Genomic DNA, 19,438 nt, shown 5'->3' with positions numbered 1-19,438 from the left:
TGTTCTTTTTTCTCAATTAGAGAGAAATGATTTTCTTTACATGTACATATCAACAGTTTAAGCAGTGGGTTATTATCTCCACATTGATTGTAACTGTTCAAATCCTATATAACGTTGGTAAATTGTATAAAACATAGCAACAAATGATATTTTGTGTTCTATTTTGCAGAATGTGAAAGCTCCGCCTCTACAACTTCACAAACCGCAGCGAGTACACCTGAACGAACCACAACTCATAAACTAGCACATAAATACACCTCAACGCAGAAACCAACAACAACACGTACATTGACACATAAACAAACAAAAACGCAAAATCCATCCACAAAGCATACATTGACACATAAACAAATAACAACGCAGAAACCAACATCAACGTATAAAACGACACATAAACAAACAACAACACAGAAACCAACCACAACGTATAAAACGACACATAAACAAACAACAATGCAGAAACCAACTACAACGTATAAAACGACACATAAACAAACGACAACGCAGAAACCAACCACAACGTATAAAACGACACATAAACAAACGACAACGCAGAAACCAACCACAACGTATAAAACGACACATAAACAAACAACAACGCAGAAACCAACTACAACGTATAAAACGACACATAAACAAACGACAACGCAGAAACCAACTACAACGTATAAAACGACACATAAACAAACGACAACGCAGAAACCAACCACAACGTATAAAACGACACATAAACAAACGACAACGCAGAAACCAACCACAACGTATAAAACGACACATAAACAAACGACAACGCAGAAACCAACCACAACGTATAAAACGACACATAAACAAACGACAACGCAGAAACCAACCACAACGTATAAAACGACACATAAACAAACGACAACTCAAAAACCCACCACAAAGTATAAAACGTCACATAAACAAACAACAACTCAAAAACCAACCACAAAGTATAAAACGACACATAAACAAACAACAACGCAAAAACCAACCACAACGCATACAGCGACACATAAACAAACAACAACTCAAAAACCAACCACAAAGTATAAAACGACAAATAAACAAACAACAACGCAGAAACCAACCACAACGCCTACAACGACACATAAACAAACGACAACGCAGAAACCAACAACAACGCATACAATGACACATAAACAAACAGCAACGCAAAAACCAACCACAACTCATACAACAACACTTCAACAAACAACAACGCAAACACCAACCGCAACGTATACAACGACACGTAAACAAACGACAACGCAGAAACCAACAGCAACGCATAAAACCACACATATACAGACAACAACGCAAAAACCAACTACAGTGCATACAACGACACATAAAGAAATAACAACGCAAGCACAAACAACAACACATACAGCGGAACACAAACAAACTCCAACGCATACACCAAGCAAAACGCGTAAAACGACAAATAAAGAAACAACAACACAGAAACCAACCACAACACATAAATCGACACATAAACAAAAAACAACGCAAAAATCAACCACAATGCATAAAATGACACATATACAAACACATATACAAACAACAGCGAGAAAAACAACCACATTGCATAATCTTTCCACAACTACTAGACAATTAACAACTGGTAAACTACAGCCTTCTCATTTAAAACCAATGGTCAGATGTAGCGTTTTTTTTTTAAAAAAATTGAGTGCATCTAGCATTATTATGCAGAAAATGTTATAAGATGCCGAGTGTAAATCAAATATATATAATAACACGAACGTGTACAGTTTAGTCATCACGTTTGTAACTACTCTTTCGATTGCATTTTTGATGCGGCCGATACTATACCGTGGCTGTGTCCCATGACTTTCACAGAAATAACAGTTAACTTATCATTTAAACATGTGTAGATAAAATTGGAATACTTTTCGAATGTTTGAAAGACAATGCAAAGAACATTGTGTATCAGATAATATATACATTATGTGCTTAGCAGGTCCACACAGAGCTCCAGTATCACAAAGCAGATGCACGTTCTTCCCACAGTCGAAAACGTGCTTTTTACAATTACATTCTAGATGGTCAATACGTAATGGAAGTTTTGTGTATTCTCTTGGATTTTACAACTTTACTATGAAACCAGAAGGAGGTATGTATGCCTAATATTACTTACCGGGCAAAATGGCTTTGAAATGTATGACTTAAAGGTTTTACACAAGTTAACTTAAAAATAATCAAAACAAACTATTTTGGTGGAGAGTACGTCATTTCAATACCTAAGCCATTTATTACGTTAAATAATAATACTCCGTAATGCTGTTAAATATGACCTGCACGTTTTAACCATAGCATAACTGGCTATTTCAGATGAATATTTTGCTTTATTCAAAGCAATAACATTGTCAAAAGATGAAAATGACACGATAGCTTCGCAAACCATGCTCGCTGGTAAATACTGTCTTCGGTACAAGCTGATTTCATTTACCTCCCGGACCCAAATGGATGTTATAATCTATACAACGTTAGGTGAAAGAGTCATCACTTCAATAAGTAATCCTAGGAATAACTGGACAGCGCATGCAATATCGTTTTCGTCGTCAGCTAATTTTGAGGTATGTAGTATTTACTTACATCATATAATGGAAGTATTTGCTTTTAAGCATGTAATATAAACAAGAAGAAGAAAACTATAAAGCGAATCATATACTTTATCAGCACCTCTAACGCCTCCATCCATTCAGTTTCTTTTCGATCATTAGAATTCCTAAGGTAAATTGTCATCTTGTTCTTCCTCGTCATCAATAAATCGACATAGTCAACCTCATCAGTGCCATCCTTAATTTTAGAAATCGCACAATCAATACTCTATTAAACTTCTTACCAGAATACCATTTAGAATGGAATATCAAGTTTTCGCAAGCCATCCTTTTTCGACTGGGTTTATTTCGAGCACAAAGGCCTAGTAGGCATGCCGCCATATGTATGAGACCAAATTAGTGCAAAGAAATTTAGGTATAAATCAGATTTTATTTTGACGGCGGCAGCACCTTTAATTTCACAAGTGGTCATGTTTTATCTGTTGATGCACATTTTATCCTTAAAATAGCATACCGTGTCACATTTTTCACGCGCATGTGCTCTGCTCAGCTTGATAACGTCGATACTATAAATGACAGCCCTTTAAAATGGATGAGTATTAATCCTTAAACCTTTTGGTCGTCTTTAAGCCTGTTATTTTTTGTTTCATCAATAGCTGTACCTCTTGATTCTTTTTTTCCATGTCTTTGATAGGTGGATGATTACAAGTGTCGCAAACAAAGTCAACACGCCTACATAAACTGATTGTTCGTGCATGGATTAGATTGACAATCTCCCCATGTAGATGGAGGGTTAGTCAATGTCTGAATCAGAAAGTTCCCGTCTACAACTGTTATAAATCTGTCTTCAAGAATCTTAAAATATTTGAATTTGTCTCCTCTCATAACTGTTCAATTAATATTTGTTAAGGGCAATGAAACTGGTTTCAAATTATATGCAAACATTTTCTTCTATTGTCATTGCTGTTCCCAAGAACAGCAATTGTTCGACGAGAGCTCTTGAACATCTCAATAGTTTAATGGCACGGTATTTAAAAGTTATTTGCGCTTTAACTATTCTTGACTTTTCTTCTATGATAGGCTTCTTAAACTGAGATGCGTCGCTGAAAAATCCATTATCAAACTCCTTGTGCACCATATTCCTCATCAGACAGCAAGTCTTCAGCTATGTCTGCAGACATAACTTTTCCAGTGGAAAGACAATACAGATTATCATTTCTATAATCAACATTGAATGGATTCATTATGTTTTCATTTTCAGAAATCAACTTCTGCAAATCTATGTTTCTCTTTCAATCCTATGTGGTTTTAACTCCTAAACTGAAGCGGCATCTGCGTTTAAAGTTTGTTCCAATATCAAGTCGACAGGACATCCAGAGAAATACTTCCATGTTCAGCGTACTGTAAAGACTCCTGCTTCAAGAATGTGTCGCACGCCATGATGTCATCCATATTCAACAGGTCTATATTGCACAGAGCATCCATCGGGCGTTGTTTGGACGACATGTGGCGAAGCACACCTTTGCCATTTCTCCAGTGCAATATGTGAAAAGTTTGAGGTCATCTGTATGACAAGCCCAACTGAAAAACACAGAGCTGAACTAAGTCAACATGTATCGTCCAGTTCCGTGCAGGTTTTCCATGCATGGTCCCCACTTGTTTTCTGTATTTTCGTAACGGTTCATGGAAACCATTCTACACACAAATGATGTGAGTTGCTTAACTCATAAGAATTATTTTAATCCCCGCCTCTAAGTCAATGCTTTCGTGATGAAATACTTTGATTTGCAGTATCTTAAAAGTCTGGAACAATAAAGGATGCAGCAGTTTGCACCGGTTATAATGCATTCTTAAGATGAAACTTTTCGGTGATCCACTAGCAAGAACGACAGTATCTGCGGGTATATTTGATCCTTCTGGCTCGTTATTATGTAACCGAGTAATCCAAAACACGCTAGTTTATATGAAATAGTCCAAAACAGATAAAGACATTATCAAAGCTGGGACATTCTGCATGTTGTATTTGTTTGGTAGGCTTTTCTTTACCAAGGTCATAATGTACAATAGCATATTTCTCTTGACAATCCTTGGCTAGTTTCAGCGACAAGATCGAGACGGGTTGGTTGAAGTGTCAAATTCTTCATGTAACATACAGTCTGTAGCGGAAGGGATTCAATAGCTAGTAAGGAGTTCCACCCTTTCCGCTGTGTAGTTTGTTTTTACGTTGATCACACTTGCTCTTTGCACTGCAGATTTGACTGCATTTGATTCTTCTAGACTTTCGTGTGCCTGTTGCCCAGTTTGCCGATCTTTAGCCGTCCTTCATAGTATTGTACGTGTTATCTTTTGTCCAAGGAAATAAGCATTAAGATTGTCGGAACATTTGTCCTATTCCGTTAGAATCGTCTTATAACGCTCTTAAAGTGATATCAGAATTTCAGGCCTATTTTTGGAGATCATGTGCTTATTTATTTATTCCGTGATTTTGATGTGGACTTCGTTATGTATTTTGTGCGTCGTTAATTGTTCAAAGAATCAGTTTGAGAATCTGTAGCAAGGTTACTTTTTTTCTGTCAGCTTTGTTAATGTACTGTTTTCTTCGACTGTGATGATACCGTATGTCTTTGGCAAAGACGTCAACAGTGCATACATTTATTTAAAACTTTTATAGACTCCTTGATATTTTTTCAGATTTTTTGTTATAGCAAAATCCAGGTCGTTAAGAAAGCTGGTTTCTATGGCGTATTGCTAAAATACGTCCACAAAGAAATGCAAGTTTGCTAGAACTTTTCAGTAAAACCTTTGTCTGGATGCTCGGCCACTGTTGGAACGGTATTTGTTTTGTTTGTTTGGGTTTAATGCCGTTTTTCAACAGTATTTCAGTCATGCAACGGCGGGCAGTTAACCTAACCAGTGTTCCTGGATTCTGTACCAGTACAAACATGTTCTCCGCAAGTAACTGCCAACTTCCCCACATGAATTACCAGAGGTGGAGGACGAATGATGTCAGACACAATGTCTTCTATCAAATCGTCACGGAGAACATACGCCCCGCCAGGGGATCGAACTCGCGACCCCGCGATCCGTAGACCAACGCTCTCCCTATTGAACTAAGCGGGTGGGTTGGTAAGTACTATTGCACATTAGATGAATTCTGAACCTGTAAGTTTTCTGAAACGGAGGTGAATTGTTTATAGCAAGTTTTATGATAACCGTGGATATTTGATTAACCTTTCGGTGTACAAAAACATATTTAGGAGTATTTTGATAAGTTCCAGTTGGGTTTAGCTGTCCTGATATCACACGGTTTTTAACTTTTGTCCATGTTTCACTATCGGACATCATGATTTCTTCTAACTTCAAAACTGAGCCTATATGTAAAATATATTGAGATTATTTCACCCTTAGCAGGTAATCGCATTGTTGGAAACCAGTTCAGTGTTTGAAATTATATTATGTACGTATGAGAATAATTCACGTTTAGATTGAATCATTTTAGTCTATGTTAATAGAATTTGCATCGGAAAAGTGAAGACCCATATGGTTTCATAAATGATTATTACTACTTAATTATATAAAATTTTCAAAACGTTAAATACAAGGAAGTGCTAGTAAATGTTGAAAACGTATTTCTTGGTACTGTTTTTTATAAGAATTTACATGATACTTTTGCTGTTATGTCATTTACCTTACAACATTGATTTTGGAGAAGATCACTTTATATCCCTTGAAACACATAAAGCATAGTATACAGCAAACCTAGCACGCATGTACATGTTCAGAAAAATAGCAAAATAAAATTAAATTGCAATATAGCAAGTACAAATGTATATGAAGCGTTTTTTAATGTTTCGCCTCATGGTGAATACAGTACCTTGTAAAAACATTAAAATATAAATACATCATTCACTCCGGGAGAAGTACGTTCCGACGTAAGTCAAGTCTCAACGATATCGTGTTTCAAAATATCAAAGACACACGATACGGTATCTCAACAATTACGTTGCAGTGTCGCTCTATATGCCTACAACATGACAACAATATTTTGATTTCAAACAAACATCAGCAACGGATATGATCAGATAACTTTCCTTGTTACCCATTTATCTCATAGTATATCAATAGCTAATTTATATTTCACCCAGTCAGATCATGTATACTACAATTTAAAGGAATAAACGTTATTTTACAACTAAACATAACGCTTATATTTTTTGACAATTGTTTTTTAAAACTGAATGACACAGTTGTAGATTATGTCAAGCAGTATAAATATCTCGGATTAATGCTGAACGAAACACTAGACTATTCTAAAACAGCGAAATATGTTGCTCAATCTGCAACCAGAGCTCTTGGTTTGCTAATAAGTAAATTCAAACTACTGAGCGGGATGCCTTTCGACGTTTATACTAAACTTTACGACACGATGGTATGGCCAGTGATAGGTTACGGAGCTGCAATCTGGGGGACAAGAGAATACTCTGCCGTTAATGCTGTGCATCATAGGGCTTGCCGATTTTACTTGGGAGTTGGGGAGTATACTTTAAACGCGGCTGTTACAGGGGATATGGGGTGGCTTCCTCCCAGTATTCGTCAATGGAAGTCTGTGCTTGGGCATTGGTTCCGGTTAAACTGTATGGACAATTCCAGAATTAACAACAAGGTGTGTAAGTGGTCATGTAGACTAAGGAAACAAACAAAAAACTGGTGCTTTAATATAGAGAACATAGTGCAAAAGTCGTTAAATCGCGTTCTTGTGATAGATAATGTTTATAGTAAAAGTGAAAGATATGATACTGTTCGCTCATTGCAAACTTGCTTATTTACTAAATTCAAGGAAAAGTGGCAATCATGTCTCAGAGACTGGAGTCAGTGGCCGTAACAGTGGCAATAAACTTAGACAATATAAACGATTTAAGACTGAGTACAAAACTGAAGCGTATGTTAGGTCAGAAATTTTACAGAGACACCACAGAAGTGCTCTGGCAAAATTTAGGTGTGGCGTTGCCTCACTTAAAAACTGAAACCGGGCGATATCAGGCTTTACCAACTGAACAAAGAACATGTTTCAATTGTCAGACTGAAGTAGAAGATGAGTCACATGTTTTAATTCATTGTCCTGTTTACGAATCTCTTAGACAAGAACTTTTTAAAAATGTTACGAAATACAATATGTCTTTCTCAATGTATACTGACTCTGAAAAATTTATTTATTTGCTATCAAACGAAAATATTGGTAAATATACACTGCCAGAACCTGTTTTGAAATATTATGTGAAAGACGAAATAAGCTGTATTATGTTACTTAACTTATACAAAATTTGTTCTTTTATATGAACTTTTAAAGATGTATATATAAATATATGTATGTACTATTATAAGGTAATTAACATGTATATCGTTTTATTAAAACGTCCTTATCGGCATAGTATATTAAGGTGCTATTTTAGCTCTTTTAGAACTGTACGTGAATATCTTAATATTCTATATTTTTAGTGTGTACAAAAGTGAGACTTTAATAAACTGTTGTTGTTATTGTTGTTATTGTAGTTTGAAAATAAAGCTCGTAGATATTATTTATAATGTTACAAAGTCTAACAGAATACATTGCAAGCAATACATGATGAATAATCATACGTTACCAGCTCTCATCGATGTATTTGTGTATACTATTACAGACTTTGAAACGAAAATCATAAATAAGGTATCATATATTTCATGCTATCTTTACAGAATTCCAATCTTAAATATGACTCTTTATTTGACTCAGCATCATATGCCATAATGATGAATGCGTGTCCTTTTAAGGTAAACATGTAGCCTGTGACGTTTACAGTGTATATCAATGAGTCTAGAAAACTAGCTATTTCGCCGAAGGAAAATTACCGTAGTAAAAATAGTCCCATAAGAAAAATTTAACACCGTAATAAATAGAATACAAAACTGTTTCTATGTTGCTATGGTAACGCATATGAAACGAAAGTTTTGGATTTTAGTTTTAGAAATTTTCCTGATACGAAATCAAACGAAACAGACATAATAGTTAGAAAATAAGCCTATGTAGATGTATAAAAATAAAAAAAATCTTATTTCTTGAAAGAGTTTTCGGTCGTCCTTACATGAAAGAGTTATCTCCCTTGTTTTCCTTGTTTTTGCACGATCATTCTGTATTAGAATACAAAATAAAAATTCGTTTCAAGAAGCTGGATCACTGAGTATTGTTACGACATACAGTTTATAGGATTCAGCAATATAAACTAAGATATATTGCAAAATAGTTTTCTATACCCCCATTCTAAATGATCAAATATCTTTTCAGCGGAAGTCTTAGATAGATGTAATAATCAATTATTTTTGGGTCACTACCGACGTCTGGTCATTATATCTTGGTGGATTTTGAAAAGTATAGTTAATTATCAATGGAATGGTGTTGTTTTACATGCATATTTAGTGGGGGCCATTTTTGGTCCTTATCATATCCCGTCCTTTCCTTTATTTTAAATTCTAACTCTGTCTCGTGACTTAAGCCTTAGAGCTCCTTATGCACATCCATAAGATATCCAAAATTAAACGAATAATACTGTTTAGATTAATGTTGTGCATAACTAAAGGAACAGTCTAAATCAACATATGCCTACAATTTATAACTTATTTAAGTACTGGAACTTTTAAATTTTCTAAATTTGGAAGATTACAAAAAGAGGGAGCTAAGAGACATACATATCCTTTAAAGCAATCATCCTTTTGGTAAGCACCCATTTTAACAGTTAATGGTACTGTCCAAACTGAAAGATTAACAAGTTCATTATAGACATTTAGCATGGTAAGGGTGAAGCCAATGCAAACACATTTTTTATTACAAAACTTAACATCTAACATGCGAAGTCTGAACTAAGCAATGGGGGCTCATTTATGCAAATAAAAAGGTTATTAATACAGATGCGGATACGAAATGATACAAATAATCCAGCTTCCCCAGTAAAACTTTATCCAGGATGTCTTATGGCGGAACAAAAACTGTAGACATACATACCCTTAACCACGACCGCATATCAGCGTGTTTGGAACATGTCTCCCCTTGCTATTGTCGTTTAAGGCAGTTTTATTATTAAATATGCTTTCCATGTGTCATACTTATTATAATAAATGTTTTTTTCTCCGTATAATGCTTCAATGTACGTTTTACCATTACTACATATATTACGCGCATAAAGTCTAGGCGTTTATCTTTGCGCCTCAATTAACAAACGTTTTCATAAAACTGTTGTCCACATATTTCACATGTGTAGTTTTGAATGCCGTGTTTAAACATATCTTTGCATGGTAAATCTGTTGATGAAGTGCTTGCTACAAAATTAACAAAACACTTTCAAACCTTCATAAATTGATAATGCGTGATGACTAAGTTCGTAAACATCAGAAAATGATTTCTTGCATTTGCAACATTTAACAACTATTTTGCCATAAACACGTGTATGCCCTTTATACAGTTAGATATTTATACAGTGGAATACCATTTTTACCATCTCTTGCTTAGTAAATGATTGAAAATAGTTAATCTCTACACATATCTTGTGTTCAATGTGTACGCTTGAATCATCTTCCTCAAATGAAATCTCCGTCGTTGATACATAGTAACATAGTGAGAAACAGTAACACTGCTTTCGTTTTCAATGAGGCGTTGCAACAATCGTGTAGAGTTTGCATCAAAATGAAATATGTATATTTATATGCTAAACAAGTGAATATGACAATATTTTGTAGATACAAATGTAGATTCAGAGGGCATTTACAAGTGGCAACATAATACTGATTGTACATGTATGTAATTGCTCGTCAATGTGAAATCAATATAATTAGCTAAATTTTACTTCCGGTTTCAGTTTAAACGGGTAATGTAGAGTAGATTTTTCGCTATGTAATTTTGACAATTCATACAGTTGTTGCAAATTGCATTATGAAATCTGTCTTTTCCTGTAAAACGTTCTTTTCTTCACAAAACACGTAATTCGGTACACTTTCCTGTATAAATCAGCTGTGGAGAGAGGTCACGTGATAAAATTGTCGGTGAAAGTTGGCAACACGACATCGTTGCGACTTGGCTTACGTTGGAACGTATCTCCCGGAGTGTCATTAGAAGTAGTATAGACCTCTCTGGGGGGCAGGACTTCGCATGCATGAGAATGACGCCATAGCAGGTGCGCGGTGGCCATATTGGATTTTATGAATAGTAACTCACTTTGAAACCTAAAATGTTATGAGCGTTAGTGCCGTTTTACAACAGTATTTCTGTTATTTCGATGAGCGCAGTTAACCTAACTAGTCTCCATGTATTCCGCACTAGTACTTATCTATTCTCCGCAAGTAAGTACCGCCTTCTGCACATGAATCAGATGTAGACGACGAAATGAATTTTCCTGTTTTTTCATGCAGAAAAAGGATACGTCATCTTCCGGAATTTTCATACCAGTCTTAACATTTCATACATGTATTTGTTTTCCTAATGAATATACTCTTTAATTTGCAGATGCTTTTCCGTCCGAACGTCACTGAAACTGTTACTCACTCTGGGCATCATATTCCTCCTCGTGTTTTCATTGGACTGGATGACGTGCAAATTTATCAAATAAATACAGATAACGGTACGTTTCCCCGATATATTTTGACAAGGAAGAACAGCTTTCATATACACCAGGATTCTCAATAAAAAGCTTTACCATAAGTTCACGACCCTAACAAATTAGTGCGCAAATTTTCATGAAAACGCATTAAATCCAGAAAACTGTACTAGTGCATTATATTACATATTATATTATACCAGAGTTTTACCGCAGCCTTTTCGTGATAAACACGTTTAAAGCTGATTTACATAGCGCAATTCACCCTGTACTATTACAGACACAATCTTAGCTAGCCAGAGAGACAGAGCGAGAGAAGCCCACCCCCCCCCCCCCTCCCAAGAACAGAGAGAGAGCGAAATCATTAGATACAGGCCTGTCTGGCTAACTTAGTCTAGCTCTTTGCAGATAGCCAGAAGTGCAACGATATTAACTCCTCTCGTTTGGCTAATACTAGACATTTACGAATTAAGACTACGTGGACTGTGAACACCTAAGACGATCGATTTTTCAAGGGGACCGTCTCAACATGATAATTTTAATTTATGTGTGGTAGGAAAACATTCCAATAATGATGGTAAGGTCTGGCTTATTATGTTACCGCACAGGATAAGATTTGGGTTTGTCTGTTCGCCTGTCTGTTCGCCAGAGAGGTGTTTTGTTATGCATATCGCAAAAAGTATTTGATCTAGCGTCATAACACTTTCCCAAAAGGTTCTTCAATATTATAAGTTGCGCATCTGTGACAAAGTTGAAAAGATGAGCTTATCTGTTCGCAATGTATCCGTATTCCATCGTCGTCGTCGTCCGAAATAAAATTAAATCTTAACTGGGTTAGCTGGGATCAAAATGTAGGTCAGCAGGTAAAACATTGTGAAAACTGTAGAAAACGTTATATCTTGCGTCTCCATTCCTTTGTTGTTATTATACGCCCGAAGGAACGTATTTTGGTGTTCGTCTGACCGTCTGTCTGTCTGTGTGCCCGTCTTAGGGGTCAAAGGTCATATAACCTTGTTTCGAGTGCGATGTGTAACTCTTAAGGTGCTTGAAGGATTAAAAAAAAACTTGGCACAAATGTTCACCACATTGAGACGACGTGCATAGCACATAGCTCGCTTCAAGGTAAAGGTCACATTTAGAGGTTAAAGGTCACATGACTTTGTTTTGTGTTTATGTTGCTTTGCATTGCGGTGCTCTTGTTTATATTTGGCAGATTCTTTTTTTTTTTTTTTTTTTTTGTTCACTTACAGTATTTTTTATTGAATTACTTCCCTTTTATGTTACTAGAAATAGGTTACTTTGTAACTGTTTTATAATTAGCCGTAGGTAAAAGCCGAGACCACTTTTCTTTGGTACAACATGGATGGTTCCTGCAAAGTTAAGGTGTATTTTGACACATCTGTACCTGTTAATAATTTTAGTGGACTAAAAGTTTTTCGGGGAATTTCTTCCCTTTGTTGTCAATTTCCTTAGGACTTCAACAGTAAAGTTCTTTAAATTTTGCTCCCATCCTCTGATATTTGACTTTATCAAAACCTTTGGGGGCCTCCGTGGCCGAGTGGTTAAGGTTGCTGACTTCAAATCACTTGCCCCTCAGATGTGGGTTCGAGCTCGTGGCGTTAATTCTCCATGTGAGGAAGCCATCCAGCTGGCTTACGGAAGGTCGGTGTTTCTACCCAGGTGCCTGCTCGTGATGAAAAAATGCACGAGGGGTACCTGGGGTCTTCCTCCACCATTAAAGCTGGAAAGTCGCCATATGACCTATCATGTGTCGGTGCGACGTTAAATAAAAAAAAATTATCAAAAACATTTACCAACAATTCTAAGTTAAAAAGAGACATAACTCTGTGTCAAAATTCAAATCACAGTTATGAGGATTGTTTTTCCTGGTGTAGAATTCGATAGTAAATAGCTATTTTAAGTTTAAAGTCAATAACTTTGATAGTAACAGAGACATTTGACTTTATCAAAAACTTTAACCAAAAATTCTAATTTAAAAGGGGCATTATTCTGTCAAAATTCAAATCAAAGTTATAGGGATTGATTCTCCCGGTGTAGACTTTGATAGTAAATAAGTATTTTAAGTTTCAGGTCAATAGCTTTGGTAATAACAGATATATTTGACTTTATCAAAAACTTCAACCAAAAATTCTAACTTAAAAGGGGCATTATTCTATCAAAATTCAAATCAAAGTTATAAGGATTATTTTTCCTGGTGTAGACATTTATAGTAAATAAGTATTTTAAGCTTCAAGTGAATAGCTTTGATAGTAACAGAGATATTTGACTTTATCAACAATTTTAACCAAAAATTCTAAGTTAAAAAGGGGCATAATTCTATCAAAATTCAAATCAGAGTAACGCAGATTGTTTTTCCTGGTGTGGACTTCGATAGTAAATAATTATTTTAAGTTTTAAGTCAATAGCTTTGACAGTAACAGAGATATTTGAGTTTATCAAAAACTTTAACCATAATTTTTAAGTTAAAAGGGGCATAATTCTATCAAAATTCAATCACAGTTATGGGGATTATTTTTTCTGGTGTAGACGTCGATAGTAAATAACTATTCTAAGTTTTAAGTCAATAGCTTTGATAGTAACAGAGATATTTGACTTTATCAAAACCTATAACCAAAATGCTAAATTAGAAAGAGGCATAATTCTGTAAAAATTCAATCAGAGTTATGGGAATTGTTCTTCCTTGTGTAGACTTTGATAGTAAATAATTAATTTAAGTTTCAAGTCAATAACTTTGATAGTAACAGAGATATTTGACTTTATCAAAAATTTTAACCAACGGAGACGACGACGCCGACGCCGGAGCGAATGCAATAGCTCTACTTTTTCTTCGAAAAGTCGAGCTGAAAACCGGCACATCCAAATTTTATTTCACCTACCGCATAGTGATGATATAATAACTCAAACCTTATTGCCGTTATAAACTCTTTTTTCATATCGCGCATAATATAATTAAACTATGTTGAGACGGTCCCCTTGAAAAATCTATCGCCTTAGGTGTCCACAGTCCACGTAGACTTAATCCGTAAATGTCTATTATGCGGGGAACATAAATATACCTATTGTGAAGTAACTAGAGTAAACATCGGAACAATTAAACAAATGTAATACGAAAGTATGTACCGTAAAATCTAATGTGAAAAAGAATGTTTAAAATAAATTTCATAAAAAAAAACCTTGACTTTTGGCATCAACATGTGGGCAATTCAGAAGGTGAGAAAGTGGGAAACGATAGAGTTTATGGTAAATTCGGGATGATGTTAGGAATTTTTATACTTTGTAATGTTTACAATTATTTGAAATTTATGCATCTGATATAGCTGTGACCTTCTTACTTATTAACAATGCATTTTGACTCAAACGGGTTATCTACTTCTGTACATTCTTTTCCAAAGAAAAAGTCGTGTTTTCTTTTGGGTTTTGTGGTGACGTAGATAATTCCAAAATGGTCGCGATCTGTGGGAGAGAGGCGGGTAGTGTTTGGAAAAGATGATGAGTGTTCAAAGCATTTGTATGCATACTTTTGAGGTTGAAAAGTACATTTTGATCACACATTTACAATGAGAGAAGATATCTTTAAAAACGCCTAACTAGCACAGATAGAGTCCTCTAATCTATTGTATAGATAATGTTAATGTGTTGTAACTTTGAAGAAAACATTTCCGGACCATATTTTAGAATTGATAATTTGACAAGAGGATACGATATGTAAATAGTTTTACAAGTTACATTATCTTTCATCTGTATTAGAAATGGTTAGAATTGTCACAAACAAGAAGTTATTGACTGACTGAATGACAATACCAATGTTACGAAGAGTAAAATTTTAAAATAAATTGTAATTCATGCTGTAATTCTGGTTACCAATACATGTATTCGTTGATATAGAGTGTAAGACAACATCGGCTGCAATGGCAACAACAAACATAACATCATTATCAAAAAAGACACCGACAACAACATCAATACTGACAACGGTAACTCCAACAACCGCACAGACGACTACCACGACAATAACAGCAAAATGTAGGCACAAGTATTACTTTTGTTTAGCAATTTGGAATGAACAATTAAGATTATTTAGTTTTCTTTACACTGAAGCAAAATTTTATATAATATTTCATTAACTTTGATGTTTTTATTTTTCGATTTGTTATTATTATAATAAACCGTAAAAAGTAAAGTTAAACTTCGATAGATAAATAAATATATATGGTTTTATTGGCAAACAGGTCGTGCCAGTGAATGTGATCTTACTTTTAAATAACTTTATCGTAAACGTTCAATCACTTTCAGTCGAATGCAAAATAACGGGATAAAATAAAATTGTTGTGTTCCATTTACAGTTAAAATGTCAAATTAAAATTATTTAAAGTTTTTATTATATATAGGTTGTTCTTCATCAAACAAGCCCTATTTATTTATCCATTTTTTTTGAAAACTGCATTTGTCAAATATATTTTCAGTGATTGCTTTGAATGTTTTGCAGTCATTCGCCGTGAAGTCAGTATACAGACTGTTGCAAAAAAAAAGTGTGTTTATGCACATACATTCTTACCATTATTCTAAAATTTATAGCACTTCAGTTAGAAGATGTCATTCACCCAGGTTGCTCTAGTCTTGGGTGGAATATATCAGTTGACATGGTGTTGCTAAGGAAATTGTACCCACAAACCGTTGCTACCAACATTTACTTTGGTGACAACACTTGTCGGGGTGTTAAAGAAGGAACTCTGATGTTATTTCAGCAAGGATTCAAAGACTGCTTGACTTCTGAGCGTGTAAATATTTCGTTGTAGATGTTCTGAAACTACATAAAATACAAAATAGCTGAATTTGAACAAAGTTATCAATTAATACTGCAGTAAATTTCAAAGCTCGCTTTGGTTTGGGGTATATTAATATTACAGCAATAATAATAATCTGATAGAAATAATTATGCAAACATATGAATAACAATTGTGTTCAAATGAAATACTACATGTTTCATAAATGGTCTGACATTCAATGTTCTAGGTCGACATATTATTACTATCACTCTGAGTTTGCATAGAGCTGCAAGTGTAGCCTATGTTACCAGTCAGTTCATAGAAACTTGAATTTAATCTTGTTTGTCGTTCAGGTGCGTAATTATATAATATATAAGACCTTCTCATCTGGATTCCTAACAATGATCTTTTTCAAAGACTTTATCACTCTTTTGAAATATTTCTTAAATATATAGATCTAGATCTAGATGCGTATAATTATTTATGACATGTTTTAGAGTTATTAAAATGAACTAAATGTTAACACATTTTGAATGTACTCACTGAAAAAACATAGTAACTTCGATTTCTTTTACAGATATCTAACGGCGTTTTCATTTACGACAATGACTTATTCTATGCGATCTATGATCCAAACAATCCATTTATAATTCGCCAGTATAAATGGACGTACTCTATGGAATGTGACGTCAGTCGGAACGAAGTGACGTCATCACATGTACATCACGATATCGAAGCCCATCATTCAGCTGTATCGAGCCATTACGCTATAAGCATGACGTTTTTTAAAGATTCTAATTTCATGAATCAGTTACCTGGAAACCCTATACACGTCAGTGTTGGCGATGAGGTGTATGTGAAAGTGTTTACCACCGTTCCGGACTGGTCAGTGAAGATGAGGCTTCATACGTGCTTCACCAAACCAAATGACGAGTCCTCGGAGAGTACAAAATACTATGTTATCAAGGATGGGTGAGGATACTAAATGTTTTATTTGTTTTTGATGTTAAAAGTGTGTGTGTGTGTGTGTGTGTATGGTATCCAACTATAGTAAAGATTCAGGTCTATATAAAGAGTACAACTTATGGAATATGTATAAGAAGGGGTAAATTATAAAAAACATACATGTACCCCACATATATATAGGCCTACAACGCTAAGCCTTGATCAAATCTTAAATATCCAAACTGACAGATCTTGTTATTTCATTGTTGTTGTACTTGAAGTAGTTCTACATACTTGAAAACCTGAAAATGACGGCGTAACGTCATTTATCTGGAAAACTAAGACAAACACCTAACTGTTATGTGGGTAGAATAAATCTGTTTCTTTGACTAGATATAATATTCCGTATATTATGTATTAAACAGTCCGTGTTACTGACTTTTAGTTTTGACAAAATGTATGTTTGGTGTAAATAAGTTCAAAATAGTAGAATGATTTAAGCAGCAATGTGATGACCTCAGATTGAAATAAGGTGAATAGAGAAAAAATAAACACACGTACAAATACATATTATTTGTCCAAATAAATGAAAAAAGGTTAACAACAACTATTAAAATATTCATTAGACTACATTGTGGAGCTTTTTCTATAGTTTTCACGCGCGAAAATGCCATTAAAAGTGCAATTTTCCATAGAAACCCGTTGTCAAATAATATCTTTAATTGTAAAGTGAAAAAAAATGAAATGCTCGTATAAAAAAATATTTTCATCCACATAATTTTTCATAAGTTCACCTAGTCTCATCTCTATAAGATATTGTGTTTTAACTGCAGGTGTGAAATTGACAGCAACACCCACATTATATCACAGTCAACCCACGAAACACGATTCGTTTTTCAAGATTTTGTATATTCAACGAACAAGGAAGGTTTAAACATATACTGCAATGTGACTTTTTGTGAGACAAAAGATATTACACCAGGATGCACGCAATTATGTACATCTAAAGAGACAAAGGCTCTGATTGGGAAATGATCATGTTGGAATTTAGAAACAGTGTTTTAAAACTATTTTAAATGCATTGGTATGATACGTTCACTCGTGTACACCATATTCCGAGTTTTGATATTTGTATTCTGTTTCTGGAACATCCTCCTGTCTTAATTCTAAAAGCGCATTTCGCGATTCTTAATTATGCGACATAAATTCGAAAGGAACTTGGTAGGATATCTAAATAATTATATATTATACTAAATACACGGCGTAGTCAAAAGTATTTTACAGTTGTTGAGTTGTTTACTGGGTGGCTTTCTCACAAGAATTATTCTACACCCTGAGCGAAGTTTCGAATATCAGTGTCTGAGAAGAAAGTGATCGGAAGTCATTGGCCTTTGCCTCTCGGCGACAAAGGCCCCAGATCCTTATTAAAATCCCGCAAGAGATTCTTTACATTTACCTTTGCAGGACACGAATAAATAAATCGTTTATCAAAGATAAGTATTTCTTACAAGTTTCAAAACATTTCCCAGTTATTTGGACTGCATTGTACTATTGTTTAGATTTGTCGGGTATTAATTTAGACAGACACCATAGTTTACATGGTTCATCAATAAAAAGCAAATACTTTTATGCAAAAGTATTTAGCAAAAGTGCGCCCTGTTTTATTAAAATCAATAATACTAACTTGAACTATCCTCTACTACGTAAATTTGCTGGGAAATATATAATACATATATTAGAATGTATTTTCCTAAACGTTTATTGACATAAGTTAATTTTATTTAGTTGGTGAACTATGCTAGGTACTAATTAATTCATATGTGTCTACTGACTAGTACGATACTTGAATGACGACAGGCAGTGTCAAGAATTTTATTCTTGACATTTATATACCAGTACCAGTATTAACCTGTCCTTCATAAGTTACTGCGAACTTTTCCACATAAATCAGACATGGAGGACGAAATTTCTTCAAACAAACTGCATTTTATCAAAATTATCAGAGAAAAATATACGCCTTATCTGGAGAATGATGGCCCCGTTATCAGAAGATCTGTACTCTCTCTCTATTGAGCTAAGCGGACGGTGGTCCCGTATCCGTTCTCTTTAGTTCTGTTTGTAGATAATTATTTAATACTTGGATAGAGAGTGTTTGATTCTGCAGAAGTCTGTTTTTAAAACAAAAAGATAAATAAGTAAAGATTACTAACATTGCATATAATTCCCAGACCATATAAGCTACAATGATCTTGTCTGACAAGTATGGTATCCAGTAACAGATACTAACAGAGCTTATTTTACCTCCTGGTACAATCCTTTTAAATACTGCGTGCCAAGAACCATTTTTCATGTCTTTGATATGACACTGCCACGGATTGAATTCACAACCTCCCGCACACGAAGAGAACACTACTATTGAGCTATTGAGGTCGGAAATGTATTGAAAATTGCAAGTGTTCCCGTACCGATTTCTTTCAAATATCGTTTGTTAATAGTTATTTAA

General features: G+C 34.7%; 1 protein-coding gene across 1 annotated transcript; it reads left to right on the top strand.

Moving 5' to 3' along the window:
- The first annotated feature begins 161 nt into the window (after nt 1-161).
- On the top strand, nt 162-18,240 carry LOC128559114 (mucin-3A-like). Its single transcript, XM_053550242.1, has 8 exons — nt 162-1,627; nt 1,985-2,137; nt 2,356-2,600; nt 11,113-11,227; nt 15,110-15,247; nt 15,800-16,002; nt 16,568-16,962; nt 17,769-18,240. Exons 1-8 carry the CDS (start codon nt 454-456, stop codon nt 17,968-17,970), a joined length of 2,625 nt encoding a protein of 874 aa, XP_053406217.1. The 5' UTR covers nt 162-453; the 3' UTR covers nt 17,971-18,240.
- The last annotated feature ends 1,198 nt before the right edge of the window (nt 18,241-19,438 follow it).

Source organism: Mercenaria mercenaria, chromosome 8 (assembly GCF_021730395.1).
Source record: "Mercenaria mercenaria strain notata chromosome 8, MADL_Memer_1, whole genome shotgun sequence".
In the NCBI taxonomy this organism is placed as follows: Eukaryota; Metazoa; Mollusca; class Bivalvia; order Venerida; family Veneridae; genus Mercenaria; species Mercenaria mercenaria.
This window is presented reverse-complemented; position numbering and strand designations above follow the sequence as displayed.